The 18,329-nt window shown below is 37.0% G+C and overlaps 1 protein-coding gene across 7 annotated transcripts in view; it reads left to right on the plus strand.

Moving 5' to 3' along the window:
* mrtfaa (myocardin related transcription factor Aa) overlaps positions 1-18,329 on the plus strand; it is a 45,482-nt gene that overhangs the window by 13,493 nt on the left and 13,660 nt on the right. For 4 of the 7 annotated variants that reach the window (XM_084401832.1, XM_084401835.1, XM_084401833.1 and 1 more), the window contains exon 4: positions 6,644-6,709. In XM_084401832.1, coding sequence (XP_084257958.1) covers positions 6,644-6,709 — 66 coding nt within the window. Of the gene's footprint in view, positions 1-6,040; positions 6,241-6,643; positions 6,710-18,329 lie in introns of those variants that run through there. The other 3 variants (XM_084401834.1, XM_084401837.1, XM_084401838.1) reach the window with 2 other exon arrangements.

The raw sequence follows: 18,329 nt of genomic DNA on the forward strand, positions 1-18,329 counted from the left end.
GTAGAATGTCTGTTGAGGGAACATCACAATAAAGAGTCAGTAGATATTAAGCAGACAGTCTACTAATACTCTAATGAAAGTTAGTTGACATGTAGTTGCAAAGCTACTTATAGTCAACAGAATGTTCAAAAGGGACCATCAAAATAAAGTGTCACCAAAAAAAATTATGATAAATCATTTATAATAAATATTGTAGTATTCAATAAATTAAGAATTGTCAATTTTGATTTCATGGTGACTCCATTTGTCTCTCAGGATGTAGGAGACAGGACTGTGTTTGCATTTGCACGCATTTTATTCTTCAAATGCGCAGTTTGAGAATTTTTCAGTTTCATTACTTGTACTCTTGAGCCCATCACATTTATCCATAAAGCACAAGCATCTTTCTCGATTTGTCGCCTCCGAGGATATTTTACACCCTCACACTTCAGCGTGTAAAATCACATGCGGTTCAGGAAAGAGTCTGGGCCACGTTTGCTAAAAATGGCTCCTAAAACACCTGCCAAACAGAGCGATTTTACACCTTAACAGTGAGGTGTGGCTGTCAGACAGACTTTAGATGCATTTCCAAAAATTCTGCAGTCTTAAATAGCTGCAGCAGACAATTATGTTCTCTCTACAGCTGCCTGAAAGTCTGCACATTTTTAGGAAGTCATATTTCTCAGATTTTTCATTTCAGCCATGTATTCATACTAAGAAATGAACGTACATATCTGTCATAAGTCATTGAGTGCAGAGTGGGTTGCCTTAAAAAAACCACACACTACTCAGCACAAATGTGTGTGTGTGTGTTTGGAACGAATGACTTGAGGAACAGCTGCGGTAGTGCTGTCACACACAAACACACACACACACACACACACACACCTTTCCCTGCGGATAACTTCAGTCTCCATGCTGCTACTGCAACAGCAGGAGCTCTGGATCTTTGATGTGGCTGTTTCTTCTCATCAGAAATCTCTCTTCTTTAAATTTTTTTTATTTCTAACTTTTCCATCTTCTTCTACTCTCTTTTTCCCTCATCTGGATTCCTGTGAGCAGAGCAGCAGCTTGGGTGTTCTACGTGAATGACTGAAACAGATGAAATATGAAAGACACAAATGCTGAATGAAGTTTTTGAGTCAATTGGAACGGAAAAGCAGTGAATCACTTCTTTTTGCCGCAGAAAGATTAATTTACCTTTTGAAAACATGACCACCATGCTGGACACCAGCTCTTGGCTCCACGCTGGCCCCGCCCCTTTTGGATCTGCTCCAATCAGCCGTGTCATGAGGAAAAGAGCTGTCCGATTGGACCGTGAGCGGCGTGCTTGCCTGAGTCTGAGAGAAGGTGTGGAGTCGTGTTGCATGTATGCATTCAGACCGACAAACACACTTAAAGCCTTTAGCAAGTGTCTGAACAAGGCCCTAACTCTATTCAACTTTGCCGCATAGATCAACCTTATACTACAGACATGAACTGTGGGGTGCTATTACGGTTTTAAGCAAATTTCTCATAAGTATTGATAAATATATATATATATATATATATAGATGCAAAAGCCATCTGAAATTTTCTTCTAGAATGATCATTTTTATCAAGCTCGTATATTTAAGTTCAGTAATTTCACTTAAATGGCAATGAAAATGACCTATTATTAGTCATTTAAGTGAAATTACTGAACTTAAATATACGAGCTTGATAAAAATGATCATTCTAGAAGAAGATTTCAGATGGCACTTAGAGGCTTTTGCATCTGAACTCTTCATAAAGCATGTTGTAAAACTATATACGTACGCCACCAGTTAAAAATCGTGCTTAATAGGATAAATGTCTTTTTTTTTTATGGTCAGTTTTCTCTTGTAGGTCAAATACCATCATAATAGAGCAACAGTTTGAACAGAATATTGCTAAGAAAGTTAGTATATCTTTGTAGCATGAATAATAACTCACCTTATTTAGTGGCACAGAAGTTTGAAAGTAACTCTATTGCCCTCTGGTGACCTGAGTTTTGTTATTTTAAGACTAATACATGAGTGTATTTTAAGTATGTTGTTCAGCCGGGTCATACTTTGGCCAAGTGCTCGTGTACTTGAATGTTTCTAGTCTAATACAGTCTACAAACTAGCAACTGTGCAGCTATAGAAAATCTATCAAAACCCAGTATCTTTCTTCTAAACCTGTTTTACATCCATTTAGGTTTTTTTTTTTTTTTGTCTAAAAACAAACACATAATTGACCATTCGCAAAGACCCGCCCCCTTTAGTTACTGTTGCTATGTCCGACAAGCCACGCCGCTCTCACGCCGCACCATGTTCTTACGCAGTGAAAAATACATTGCGGAGCAAAGAGGACTCTGATTTGACAGTTTAGTCACACAAGTTACTTTTGATATGAAACAAAGTCTTAACCTTCAAATATGCTAATTTTTTAAAAAGAAATTTAAACAATAAATACCGTTTTGATGCTCTTTAATGTGTCGTGACAGATCGCTGTAGCGCCTCAGTTTAAGCTGCTCGTGAACCGATCATCTCTTCCTTATAGTTAATTTATAGCATCAAATAAACAGCAGAAGGAATGTTGTTTCAACCGTGGAAAGACGTCAGTACACACCGTTTTTCAAGTTCAAGTCCACAACGTTAATCTACTACCTCTCCTGACTGCTTTGTCGGACAAAAATGGCGGATTCGGCAGATTATGATTGGTCAGATCGCCTGTCAATCAAACTCCCTGCAAAGGGTGAATTAGGTGTATAACTAGTTTATAAATTGGCTGTGGATTAGCAATCAGATCTAATTAGATCAAATGTGAGCTGTGATATTGTTTTATTGATTATTTTATCAGTGAGATATGTAAACACAGGTGTGATCCACTAAGCTGTTTGCACGTGTTTGTGTGGCCCTACGTGTTGTGCTTGGCATGTCATGGGTGATAAGGGAACCAGAGTGATGACATTTCCCTCGATCCAGGATGAAGAAGCATCAGCTCATGCATGCACACACACACATACACACACACACATATGCTTAACAGCACATTTAGGTGTCCTGCAGGTTGCAATTTGAGACGTGAGGCGTAAATTACAATGATATCCCCAATAACTCAGCGGCAGCTCAGCAGCCTGCCACACAGATTGAGTGTCAGGTACTGTCAGGACACAAATAGAAACATATGGACTACAAGGTATCAAGAAAAATGGAGAGATTCCAAACAACTTCCATAAGTCTTGCATTGTGAGCTTAACTGTGATATTTGTGGTAAGAGCATAGAAACCATAAGTAAAGCAACTCCTTTAGAGGGGTTAGATCAGTTTATATTCTGCCTTTGTTGAATCCTTGAATCTGATTGTTTGATAGATGTTGCAGGGTATTGATTAATTTTCTTTAACTACATGGCTATAAAGTAGATTCAGGTATATAAAGTATATCAAATAAAATATTATAATACTTTTTTTCTTTTGGGGAGACATTGTGTGGAGGTCACTTTGTGTGGAGGATTCGCAATCTAGTTGTTTATTTTAGCATTATTTGGTTCAAGAAAAATATGCTGCTTCATTAAATCTTAGATGTATATAAATATTAATATTTAAATATTTTAGTTTCATATTTTTCATATAATTTAAATGGTAAGCTTCACCATTTAACTGTGTGGCAAATGTATTTATGGGATATAATTACATATAGGCTATAGTACAGTATTTTTGCTTTTCATCTATATTACTATTTACATAATACCTGTGTAATATTTATATATAAATAATATTTACAAATAAATTATATTTTATATGTGATTTCGCAAGAAGTACTCTCTATTACTGATAAAAGCCTAAAAAAAACTGTTAAACTGTGTTAAATTATAAACAATTGTGCTATTGATTATTTAGAAGCATCGTCAACATGGGATTCGGAGAAATTACAAACCCACAATGGAGCAGAATATTAGCGTGTTGGGCTTGTGTACATTACAGCCTAGTTAGGACCTGCATCCCTTTATTCTCCTCATTTGCTCACACTCTTCAGGTCTCTGATGTTGATTCCTTTTTCACTTCAATACGGATGAAGTGTTTCTTTGCTGCAATTTGTGCTAAAACAACTAGGAATTCTCACACACGTGGGTGTTGCGATCATTAACTCGCAGTGTTGAGGTTTAATGTCTGTTAGCACCGTTGTCCTCCTGAAACGTTTGCACACGCCTCCTGTCAGCCATCTCGATTTCACCTCCCGAGCATCTTTAGTGACCTCATGCCAGATCAAAATTCAGAAGCACGTCAGCTGTTGTGTTGACCAAACGCCAGATCACAATTTAGCTGCGCAACAGGTGTGACACTGGCTCTATTCCACAACACAAACAGGTGCTATAGGCGCTTGGTTAATAAATCTAACCGTACTGACAGGTTCTGACCTCAACAACAGCAGCCATGTTAAAAACCACATCTTCAGGCTTTTGTGGCTGTCAAATGAATGTTAAAATGATTTTGTTACACAAACTATGGTACCTAACTGTATGTGTGTGTATGTACTGTATTTTATATACAATTCATTTAAAGGGTTAGTTCACCCAAAAATGTCAATTCTGTCATCAATTACTTGTGTTCATCTTTGAAACACACATTAAGATATTTTTTTAAAGAAATCTGAGAGATTTTGGTCACTCCATTGAAAGTCTATTCATCCTAAACGCTGATGCTTCAAAACGTTCATAAAGAGATCATAAAACTAATCCTTATGAATCGAGCAGTTTAATCCAAGTCTTCTGAAGAGACACGATCACTTTACATGATGAACACATTTGATTTAGGCTTTTATTCGCATATAAACACTGATCAGCGAACACTCATAGAGCACTCAAATGTAGTAAACAGAAACTCAACCGTACTTGCTTGACGCGTGAGAATCAACTTCATTAGTTCTTGCGGAAGTTTAATAAAAGCCTAAATTAAATCTGTTCGACATATAAAGCAAACGTCTCTCTTCAGAAGACTAAACCGCTTGATTCATATAGAGTTTTGGGTGAATAGACTTTCATTGGAGTGACAGATTACATTAGAAATATCTTAATTTGTTTTTCAAAGATGAACGAAAGTGTTAATAACAACATGAAGGTGAGTAATTGATGACAATTTTTGGGTGAACTAACCCTTTAATGTATCTATCATATACCGGTATTGTTAATATTGCAGACTGGATATTTTCTTTTCTACATGTATTAGCAGCTCTTACTGTAGTTCCACTAACATCTAGATTCATGTTCACTTTACACCACCACATGGTTAATGACGACACCAGGGAGCAAATGTGACAAAATGTCAGATGCGAGAACCAAAACCACAGCTAGAGATGGCTCGATTTAGGCTCGTATCATGTTATTAATCTAACACAGAGAGGCCTGTTCCTACCACATGGTGTTTAGTTGCAGATTTGTTACATGAATGCATATCCAAGTCGTTCTCATATACTGTAAGTTTGAAACCTGCAGGGTTATGATGCCAAAATACGATTCTGATGCTTTGTGTTTCCGATAAAACCACTGACACATGGCAAAAAAAAAAAATTTGCACTTCTGTTGGTGTTTCTTCTAATGAAGGAGAAGATGATTGACTTTTGCACGACATTTGTAGTTCGGATAATGACGATACTTTAATGCTGTTGACAAACTTTGGTTAATCCAAATATGAGCCAGTGAGCAAGAACCTTGTGCTGTCTCCTTATTTTACCTCATGTATTGTGGCCTTACGGCTAAATCACTTGATTAACCAAATGCATGTTGTTGCTGTATCTTTGAGGTTTCAATCCAACCCCAGATAACCTGAGAAAATGTTTGCATGAAGTGTAAATATCCATAACTCTAGCGTCTATATTGTATTATTCATGGTAGAAGTGCCAGGATCATTTTAATACAAGTTTCTAGGTTTAATCGCGACATAGATTCAAACACTCTTCAAGGCAGTTTCATGGAATTGACAGTCTTTCTTCCTGTGGTAAGCCGTGGAAACATCTCGCACACTTGCTTCTGTTTTTAATTGTATGTAGAAACAGGAAGAGGAAGTATGCTGTAGTTTGTACTCTCTCCTCTATGACTGATAAGCTCTCTGTCGGCTGTCAGGAAGAGCTTGTTCGAGGGGAGGATGAAGGAGACAGATCGAGCTGCTCGCCGGGTATTTGATCAACTTGTGTGTCTTCTGTCATGATGTGTTTCCTAACGTTTATAGCCTGCTGTCTCCTGAACATGCAAATATTGAGGCGTCGAATCATTTTGTGAAGAGTTTGTACACTTTTTTTCAGTTGAGATGTGTTTCTGTTTTGAGAGATTCAAATGTGTTAATTGCACAAGACCTGCCTCTTAGCATCTTTTTTGCACTCTTTTGTGTTTTTTACTGCGTTTTCAGTCTATGAAATGTTTCATTTTTGTGTGTATATAAGTATAGTTATGTATTTGTGCACTTTTGACGTACAGTTGATGCTGCTTATCTGAATCTAAATGTACAGTTTATCAGTCTTTTCATTGTGTAACAGTGCAACTTTATATCCCAAATTATTGATGAAATGAGTTAAGTGAATTAAACAACAGGTTAACAGAGGGTTAAAAATACTCAGTTGAATCAGTCGTTTTGATCCTTTGATAATTGACTGTATGTCTTCATCTTTGACTTTATTTTTTCTTCTAGTGCTCCAACTTAAACTTCAGCAGAGACGGACTCGAGAAGAACTGGTTTGCCAGGGGATCATGCCACGTAAGAACCACTCACACTCTCCTAGTAGTACTAGTTAATAATCTGTTGTTATTTTGCACTTCTGTTAGTGGATCTTGCTGTAGTACATCTCAAATGTTCTGTTCCTTGAAGGTGTTTTTCCTTCTTTTGCACAAGTTTTGTCACACCTGGCACACGGTTTTCATCCTTAAATAAATCTGGGCAAAATGTAGTTGCCTTGTGGTTAAACTTAGCAGATATAGCTAGTCTCTCTCATCCTGTCTAAGATGCTGATTTGGTTTGGTAAACATAAGATAGAGTCGAACTCACTTCCTTTGTGCTGTGGTTTCACAGAGCATGAAACGTCGGCCCATTCATCTCAAACCTACAACTTTTCTGCTTAACTGTCGGGTCATCGCTATTCTGATGGTGCCTACGCACTCGATTTTGTCAAAAAGGTTTCCATCTTGTGTTGGCTGGAGATGTATGATTTTGATTTAAGTTAAGATAGTTTAATTTGAATGCTTAATGATGAGTAAAACGAGTATAAGAGGTCTCACCCACACATAGATCCCAGTGTATGTTTGAACAAGCTTTTTTTTTAGGTCAAAACTTCGAAAGTAGCTCAGCTTGAATAACTCAACACATCTCTCACTCTTTTCCTTTTGTACTTGTTCTCCTTCACCAAGTCTCTTATAGAAGAATGGCCAAATTATATGTAATTACTGGTGTTACATCTCATAGCTAAGTTGGTCCTTGCTAAGATGTTGCGCAAGCAGAATTTTTGACATTTGGGATTCGTGTCAGCTGATGTTATTTAGGACTTTTGTCATTTTTAGTCGTTTTTGTTTCAGTGCACATAAGCAGCCAGGTTCATGATGGTTCTGGTATGCTTACAAGTTGTTATCAAGTTTAGCCAGGTGAGAAGTTTGTGTCACGCCATTCTATGTCAGTGGTGAGTCTGAGAGTCATATTAAGCGTCCTGTTCACACATAACTGAGACATAAACACTAAACTGGCCTCACACAGGATGCACTGTTTAAAAAATGCAACTCTTTTAGACACATAAGCCGGGGACACACTTAAACGCTTGTAAGACCGATTATGAATGTAATTTGATACATACGACTGATCAGAGAGAGACAGTTGCGTTCAGTCTGTGTGTTTAAAGGGTAACTCTCGCCAGAATTGAACCTAGGCTCTTTTTGTTAATCTACCCGAGTCAAACTTTCGTGTAAAGGCACAATTAGAATGGAAACGCCACTTTTAAGATTGACTGTGTTTTTGTTTTAGGACAAAATGCCTTTTGAACGGGAGTGCATGGGGCACGACTATGATAGCATAAAAATCGCTATTTTTAAAACACTAAGGAGGCTCGACACAACATAAAACTGTGCTCGAAGTATCACCAGGGGCTCTACACATGAACTTGAGCATTGACTACATTGTTTGTGTACACAAAGTTTACTAAAAAGAAAGGTTTTGTACGACTCACTTTATCAGTTAGTGTTTCCGGTGGCTGGAATTTTGTCAGTCAAAAGTAGTCGATCTCCGAATGCTACGTAATGAACTGACTCCATATGAGGAAATATCATGAACTTGTAATTTCAATGAAAAGCATGATAACTTAAGCCCTATTCGCACTGGATTAGTATTATCTGTGGACCTCGTGTGATTTAGAAATTACCCACCCACATCTGAATTTCGTGTGGCGCATTCACACGGGGATAAAAGAAGCCTGTGATTTTACTCGAAATTACTGACTTATCTCCCGGATATGATGTCAATAGGCTATTGCTTGGAAATGTCTTGTCATTATTATAGGTCTGGCTGTATGATATATCATAAACAGAAGAATGTTTCTTACCGCATGCTGCTATACATGTCATCCATCTCCATCTAATCATTATTTTTGATGGTTTTCAGCTTTCTCTTTCTGCAAATTGTATAGTTATATCGTATGGTGTGTATAGTGATATGACCCAGTACCCAAAATACTATCAAAACACTCCAAGGCAGCCTCCATTCTTCGCGAAAGATGAATAAAAAAGCGCACACGAAACAAAAACCTTGAAAAAATGATAAATGACCCCTCCAAATCACAGAGATGGCGATTCGCACGGGACTAATATTATCACAGGACCTCGGCGTTCGGCGAAATAAGGTAGGTCATGTGCGGGGGAATTTTACCTTTGCAAATTACAGACATGGCCGATTCGCACGGGATTAAGATCATAGACAACCTCTGCAATTATTACAAAGTACTTGAGGTCACTTGGTAATACTTATCCCGTGCGGATAGGGCTTTAGATAAAAAATGATCTGTGAATTTATATGGAAACAAGCTTTAGGAGCTTTCCATCTTTACTCTCCTCATGTTATGTTTCATTCGTAGATCAACTACTTTTGATAGACAAAATTCCAGCCACCGGAAACACTAACTGATGAAGTGAGTCATACAAAACCTTTATTTTTAGTTAACTTTATGTACACAAACAATGTAGTCAATGCTCAAGTTCATGTGTAGATTCCATGGTGATACTTCGAGCACAGTTTTATGTTGTGTCGAGCCTTCGTGTTTTAAAAATAGCGATTTTTGATGCTATCATAGAAGTGCCCCATGCACTCCCATTCAAAAGGCATTTTGTCCTAAACCGAAAATACGGTAAATCTTAAAAGTAGCATTTCCATTCTAATTATGCTTTTACACGAAAGTTTGATTTGGGTGGATTAACAAAAAGAGCCTAGGTTCAATTTTGGCGAGAGTTACCCTTTCAAACCTGCTGCAGTCGTTGCAAGAGTCTGTAAGTGTGTTCAGTTGAGTCTTAGAATGTTTCAGCTAGTCGTTAAGTGTTTTCGTCTGCATTAAAATACCTGAATATTTAAAGTGATTAATTTATTAGCCTTCAAGAATATTATAAACACTTTTGCATGGACTATTATGGGTTATTCTGATGTACTCCTATAATAGTTGTACACAGGGCTTGACATTAACACCCGCCAACCTGCCAAATGCGGGTGGATTTCAGCTGTGGCGTGTGACTCAGTGTGGCGCAGTCACTCCTATTAGCCACTTTGGCGGGTTGAATTTGATATAATATACATTTTCAACTGTAGTCTAGGCATCTAAAATAATATACTAAGTGCAGTCTAGTGTGTATTAATTTTCCGATACATTCGATACTGAAATATCTGAAACTATTCCGCAGGAGACACAATTCCAGCCGCGCGTTCTCGGGATTTCGCGTATTCAGCAAGCATAATACCCCATGGTGTCTATTGATGTCAAAATTGTGGCCAGTGAAAATGCTGAGTGGCTAGTAATTTTGGACAACCACTAGCCACAGTGGCTGGTGAGCAAAACAGTTAATGTCAGGGCAAGCCCTGGTTGTACAGCGCTGAAAGACTTTCTTATTGTAGGGTGCGATTAATTGTCACTAGCTATGTTTCCAGTTTTAATTTATGCGAATAACTGAAATATAGCATAACAAAAATAAAGCAGTGTTTCCATACTGTACAATGTTTTTAAGAAAACAAAATAGATTTATTTATTTATTTATTTATTTATTTATTTATTATTATTTTTTTTATTATTTTTTTTTATTTTTTTACGAGTGCATTTACAAAACCAATTACGGAATCTGTCCCATTTTGTTACCAAGTTTCCAACTCCGCTAATCATGTACATGAGAAACCTACAACCAGTTGCATTCGTCGTTGCCATCCTCTGATCTCTGGCTCTACTCCTTTATGAAACATTAGGCATAAACTTCTAAGAATATCTAGTGGATTATATCACTAGTTATATAATCCAAATGATCAGACTGATGTGATGCTTGAAGCTATAGAGCATAAACCATTCCCTTGCTCTGGCCCTTCGTCTGAATTTGAATATAAGTTTGCATTTTGAATATTTATTTAAAGGTCTTAAATTTCATTCTTTCAAATGTGTAAATACCCTGTAACCATGTCATGTTTTCTCCAGAGATCTGGTCTAGCTAATCAGAGATCTAATTTCGCATATGTATTTTGCATATGTGTCTTTTTCCGATTCTAATTTACTGTAAGAAATATGATAGTTTAGTATTTTAGTTTACTGTTTGAATTGGTAAAAAAAAAAAAAAAAAACGTATCTGCTTCCAATATGTGCTATGTTTAACCTACAACACTGTAATTATGATATGACTAAAGATATATCACACATTCCTTGCATGCACACAACACCTACTAAAAGATTTGATGTCAATTTATGTTTGTTTTGTATGAAACATTGGTTGTGTGACTGGCCCTTTAAGAAGGCGTGTCGAATGTGGAACCACCAAATGCTTGCTTAAGATCTCTTCTTAGAATCATCTTAAAAAGAAAAAGAAATGAAAACCAGAAAAGCAGAAACAGGGAGTTCAAATGAGGTGGTGCTTCCCTTTAGTAGGTTTATGTAATGCTTCATACTGGTCCCATAATATCTTCCAGCATCTGTGATCCAATCTGAACCCAGTGTCTGCTGATATCAGCATCTCGCTTGGCACACTGACTGGACTGTCAACACTGTTCAACCAACAACAATGATGCCATAGAAAACACCATCTAAGAAGCAATTTCTTAGTGTTTTCCTTAATTAACTTTCCTTTTTTTATATATACATTTATTTTTAATACAAAGCATAATCAGAAAAAAAGTAGGTTTGGGAAACCATTTTGAAAGCACTTATAGCAAATCTATACCAGGATTCTACTCGTCTCACGTAGCATAAACATTTTAAAAGCATAAACAAGCAACTAGTCGACTAATGGCTTAAATGAACGACTACAAGTTGACTAGAAAAATCTTCGGTCCGGGGCAGCACTATACACTACTGCACGGTTGAGTACATAGTGCATAGTGCACCATTTGGGACAACACTAGTGTTGCAGAAAATAAACACTGCAGCTTTAAGGTTCAAGAATTAGCATTCAATCTAAATGTTTTAATTGCAGTAGATCTGCAGATATTTGTATTGCAGACATTAAGCGTGTAAAGCTCTAAAACGAGTCTAAGATGAAGATATTTTGTGCGCTCTTACTCGTAATGAGTGCATGACTAGCCATGCTCTTTATTGGGTGGGTTACACACTCACACACACACTCTCACACACATACTCCGTTGAGTCAGTGAGCAGGTGATAAGCAGTGTATTTAAATACATGCCATGTTTCCCATTATATCTGTTAGTAAAAGGTCAGACGCCTGCTATACTCATCAAAGCCATTTGCTTTCCAAATCCTTTTGATTATACGAAGCAAACTATATACTCTGTAGAGAGAATATAGCAAGTTGTTTGGATAGAAATAGTCTTTCCAAAATAGAAATAAACAGCTATAAGAGCAGATGGCAACTTAAGGGGATCTTTACAGCTCTCACCCAATAACTGTCTGGATCTAAATATGGATCCCAAGGGGGAAGGAAAAGCCACCAGCAAATCTGCAAATGTGTATCTGCTCTTTTAGAGTATTCCTAGGCCCTACTTTCACTGTCTTCTCCCTTTCACTTCCTGTGTGTGTCTGCGCTTCCTGTCAACTTGAATGCCCTATTTCACTCTTATCTGCCTTGTTTGATCACCCTTGACTGAGCCGACATGCTTCCCCCATTAAAACGCATTATTACAACCTTAGAAATAAGTACAGTTTGACCTTTTGATGCATCAGAATCATCAGGCCTGATTGTAAATGTATAGTTTTTCTAATTTCACTAATTTAACAGTGAAATTGAATTGAATGCTTTTCTATTTTATTTTCAGTTTGTCCTTTTTAATTTAGATTTTTTATCATCAGTTTTCACTCTAACGTTTTTTTTTTATATAGGCCTAGTTTAAGTTTAGTTAGTTTTGGGTTTAGTTTTAGGGTAACACTTTATTTCAATAGTCCACTCCAGACATTTTGCTGACTATAAATAACTTTGCAAGTACATGCCAACTTATTCTTCTAACCCTGAACCTTACAGTCTACTTATGCTCTGAGAATTAGTTGGCATGTGGTTGCAAAGTAACTTACAGTTAGTAGAATGTCTGAAGTGGACACAATCATCTAAATAAAGGGTAACCGCTTCTGTTTTTTGCATTTTTGTAATGCCAAAGAGTGCTAAATGATAACATTACAATTGTCAGGGCTGTCTATAGAAGTCATATGTTATAAAATGGTTTGTAATATGACACTATATTATACTTGTATTGACTATTCTGCATCAAAACCTAAAACTAAAATCAAGTTGTGGCCAATTTTAAATATTTCTGAAAAATGTTTGGATGTATTTTAAGTTTACGTTAATGATGCTAATAACACTAATGTTGGTGATTGATTTAGTCACATTAGACGTGTTACTGTTGAGAATCATTTAAATCTGTGTTATTAGCACAGTGAATCGCATATCCTGGATTGGCTTGACGTGCATGTGGTTACAGGGACTTTCTGCTTAAATTCTGATTACATAACCTAAAACAAAATTAAATGTCTTTGGGCACTGCATAAAGCCTCTACAGACATCTATGAATGCAGTTATAAGAGATTTACTACACAAACTAATTGTGTCTGTGCTCTAATTTTCACCTTTTCTGCCTTAGTAATTTCTCACCGGAAGATAAACGACAAACATTGCCATGTTTTTGACTGTGGCGGACCATTGTGAATGTCAGCTTTAGTAATTGGTCTGTCCATGATTTTGATGTCAGATAAAGCAACTGTATTTTACCTAGGGCTGTACCAGAATATTCGAGTATTCGAATATTCGTTCGGTGGGTTGGTATTCGATTTTCAAATTTGACATTCGAATATTCGTTTTAATTATTTTATTTTTTTTCACACCTGGCATCCCCCTAGAAACGGTTCCCATTCGCGCTTGAATGGGGCTGTCATGCGTTTTCTCAGATGGATAGCTCTCTCTGATTTGTCAATATGAACAATGAACACATAAATGTGTTTTTGCAAAACGGATATGAATCCGAACTTCAAATCCCGCGCTATAGGCAGATGTAATGGAGTGCACGTCACCAGCAACAGCTGCATTTTACTGATCGTCAGCTAAAATTTCTAAATCAAAGACCGCAATAAGAGAGCGCGCAACAGCCCTGGTAAGATCATTTCGGTTCTTTACTTTTAATGAAGTTGATTGTGTGTTAAAGCATCTGCGACCCACTTTCACTTTGATTAGTTGCACGTTGGCTTGATGAATAGATGCTGATCTGCGGTGACGCGTGCTGTAAGCGTCGTCATATCTGGCTATAACATGATATAGCCTAAAACGCTCTCACACGGTTATTTTTTTAGCATTTTTGGGCGAAATACAATACTCTTATTTTAGAGCGCAGAACAGCGGAGTTTGTATGGGCAGAAGTGCATGCCTGAGCTTGTAGGCTATAAGCACGTGTTGCTTTGACATTGTGGAAATAGAATAGAAACAATATATTAGCCTACCCTTTACTGTGTCAGTAATTACTGTGCTGCTGATTTCTGATTTGAGAGTTATTTGTTACTCAGAAAAATATTAGGCTGTGTTTTGTATCACTAGTGCAGTGTCCGTTCTCGGAGCCCTGCGCGTGAGGCGCGCGCGCTTCCCGCTCGCGCTGTTCTGTATTAAAAGTTTATTAATTCTGAACGTGTCACGTCTCGCGTGTCTATATTGCACCAAATGTGACACTGCACTCGTGAACGTGAAGTCGATTGGATGAACGGTTCAAAATGCAAGATAAATAATCTAAATGCAAACAGACAGACACATAGAGATTCCTGCCTTTATTAGAGAGAAAAATATGTTCAGCCCCCTCCCTCCGAAGCTTCGAATATTCGATGTTAATTCCTATCGAAGCTTCGAAGCTCAAAAAATGGTATTCGGACCAGCCCTAATTTTACCCCAATTATACAATGAATCCCTAATATCAAGATTAGACATTATGTTTAATAGGGTTTTAGAGCTGAAAATGATGATAAGAGTTCACACAGATGAAGTGGTTTTTCACACTAACCTCTTTCACACACTGTTCTCTCTTCAGGCGGAACTGCATTCTGTCTTTTTGCTGGTCAGGGTTAAAGGGCGTTGTTTGTGTGTGTGTGTGTGTGTGTGTGGAGCTGCATGTTGCTGTGCGTAGTGCATGAACCACTTTGACCCCATAGACCATAATCTCTCAATAAACGACTACAGCACTCATCTTTTTCTTGCTTCTTTCCAGCCCACTCTTTTTTTTCTCTTTTCACATGCTGTCATAGAATAATAACAAAAATATATAATATAAGAGATAAATTCAGTGTCTGTGGCTTTGTAATTCTCATTCAATGTAGGCAGGGTGCAATGTATAATGGACATCAAAACTAAAGATTGAAGTGGTCTTAAAAAGTGCTTGAATTTAATTGAATCAAATTAAACTTGACTTTACATATTTTTAAATGATTTTACATGATTTTTTTTTATGATTAATTACTGTATAACATTATGAAAAGGGATGGAAAGGAACAAAAAAACTTGCAGTACGCAATAGAAAATAGGAACAAAAAGTTGTTTCAGACTGAAAACGTTATTTTTAAATACATTTCGCAATTATATTTATATACAGGGTTCCCACAGGTCCTTGAAATACTTGAAAGTGTGTGAATCAAAAAAAAAATAATAATTAAAGGGCCTGGATAGTCTTTGAAAATAAACATACATAGATACAGGTCCTTGAAAGTGCTTGAATTTATTTTGTGCTTAAGTTTTCTGAAAAAAATCCATATTATTCCCTGAGGTCCGCTAATGTGTTATTTCGCCAACACTTCTTGGCCTATGCATACTAGCTTGCTTGATTTACGTTAGTTACGTGCATTTATGCGTTGCGTTAAGTGTTTCTCGTGTGAGGTTTATGTTGTACGTTGCCAAGACATTCACGTGAGCACGAAACTACTACGATGGCACCTCAGCGTTTAACAGACACCGTGAAACATTGCAAAAATGAGCTGAAACCTCTGAAACGTGATGCCTGGAAAATGCAAGTTTCAAGATATTTGGCTCACCAAAGAAGATTACAAAGAATGCTTATGATAATGTAAACCCATCAGGCAAGAAAAACTTAAAAGTATATTCATATATCTTAAAACTTCTCATTACATGAACCTAAGCTCTTTTCAATAAAATCCATGCAGTTAATATCAGATCATTTTAGAATACAGTATAGGATGTACCGGATATTCTTCAGTTTTATGCAAAACAGAAATACGACAAATAGAACATCAGATCTCTGTCATATGGCCAAAAATAAATGCAAAAAAAAAAGAAGCTTTTTTGCATAGTTGTGTTTGACACATGAAAACGGTAACAATGTATCTTACAAGGTAACATGATGTTACCTTGCTCTTGCTTGAAATGTGTCCCCACATTAAGTCCTTGAATTTGAGGGTATTGGACCTGGAAAGTCCTTGAAAGGTCCTTGAATTTGAAGTTAACCAAGGTGTGGGAACCCTGTTATACACATACATACAGTACTGTGCAAAAGTCTTAGGCATGTAAAATATTTTTGTCCAGGTACACTTGCGCATAGTTTTTCAGGTAGCTTTGCAGGAAGGTATGCCTTAACATGCCTAAGACTTTTGCACAGTACTGTACGTATACATACATACATACATACACGTATATGGAATTGCAACATTTCATTAAAAATAAAGTTTTAAAGGTAGGGTAGGCTACCAATAGCGAGCTAGCTTTGAAAGCATATAACGTCACAAGTTTCCATCTCTTCCAAATTACTGTAGTGCATTTGACATAAACATAAGCTTTAAAAGTCCCGCCACAGCATTTCAATTGGGGATGCAACGAAACCGAAAATTCTGGATGCACTTGGCCCAAAACCGAAAATGACTTTTTTTTTAATAATTATTAATTTCTTATTTTAAATTAGTTTTTTGTATAATTGTATTGATATTAGACGTTTTAATTAAATTCAGTAATTTCATTGAATCTGAATTAAAAAAGAACTGCAAGCCAATAAAATAAAATAACCACACTTTTATTTAAAGTAGGCTAACAGACCAAAATTGGACAGAAATATTTTAAAATAATATTAAAGCCACAATATGTATTTTTTTTTTCGCCACCAGAGGTCGCATTCTCAAAACGAAAACAAAGACAAAGCTTGATGATGAAGGAGAGTGGAACTATGGGAGATGTCGTTTTCACCATCCAGAGATGTATATAATTCACGAATCATATCAATTATATATCAGCTAATAAATTAGTTTTTGTATTAATTGTACATTTGATCACACTATGTTATGTCATCGTAATGAATTAGCTGCCAGGAATGTGAAATGTAATGTTTTCTGTGAAAGTGGTTTTTGAATATTTTATTACAAAAATCTTACGTATTGTGCCTTTAATGATCAATTATCAGTTCTATGCAACAGAATCAGAGTAACAGATTTATTTTTTGATCAATTATTAAAATAATGTATATTCCTACAAAACTATTATTATCAGAGCATGTGAGCAGATAGCGGGTAGTAGGGGATCAGTGAACGAGAGGGTAGCACCATTTTACCAGCGTTGCCACGGCTATACCACACCATGTAACAGCAAAGTACGGCTATTGCAAACAGAAACAAGTCTACTACAGATACATTTCATGTCATCAATGTTGTGCATATTTTCGGCAAATTTTTCTGCCTTTTTTGTCTTTTGGCCTAAAACCGAAAATGCCATTTTCTGCCGATAATTTTCGGCAATCGAAATTTCGGTGCATCCCTAATTTCAATCGGGTTGAGGTCTGGACTTTGACTAGTTCAGCAAAGTTTTGACTGACTAGTTCAAAACAAAGTTTTGAATGACCAGTTCAACACCTTTATTCTTTTCTTTTTCAGCTATTCTGTTGTAGATTTGTTGGTGTGCTTGTGGTCATTGTCCTGTTGCATGACTCAATTTGGGCTAAGCTTTAGCTGTCAGACAGATGGCCTCACATTTGACTCTAGAATACTTTGGTATACAGAGGAGGTCATGGTCTACTCAAAGACTGCAAGGTGCCCAGCAGGTCCTGTGGCTGCAAAGCCAGCCCAAATCATCATCACCCCTCCACCAGCGAGATGGACAGTTAGTATGAGGTGTTTGTGCTGATATTCTGTGTTTGGTTTTCTCCAAACGTGGCGCTGTGCATTAAATGGCCAAACATCTCCACTTTGGTCTCGTCTGTCCAGAGGACATTGTTCCAGAAGTCTTGTTGTTTGTTCAGATGCAACTTTGCAAACCTAAGCCGTGCTGCCAATGTTCTTTTTAAGAGAGAAGAAGCTTTCTTGAGGCAACCCTTCCAAACATGCCATACTTGTTCAGTCTTTTTCTAATTCTACTGTCATGAACTTTAACATTTAACATGTTAACTGAGGCCTGTAGAATCTGAGATGTAGCTCTTGGGTTTCTTGCGATTTCTCTGAGCGTTCTGACTTGGGGTGAATTTGCTGGGACGTCCACTCCTGGGAAGATTGGCAACCGTCTTGTATGTTTTCCACTTAATAATAACAATAATCTTCCTCACTGTAGAGTAATGGACTTGAGATCGTTTGGAAATGACTGTATAACTCTTCCCAGATTGATGGCAGCAACAATTGCTTCTCTAAGATGATTGCTGGTGTCTTTCCTCCTTGACATTGTGTTTTAACACACACCTGAACGCTCCAGACCAG

Source organism: Rutilus rutilus, assembly GCF_951802725.1.
Source record: "Rutilus rutilus genome assembly, chromosome: 1".
Lineage (NCBI taxonomy): Eukaryota > Metazoa > Chordata > Actinopteri > Cypriniformes > Leuciscidae > Rutilus > Rutilus rutilus.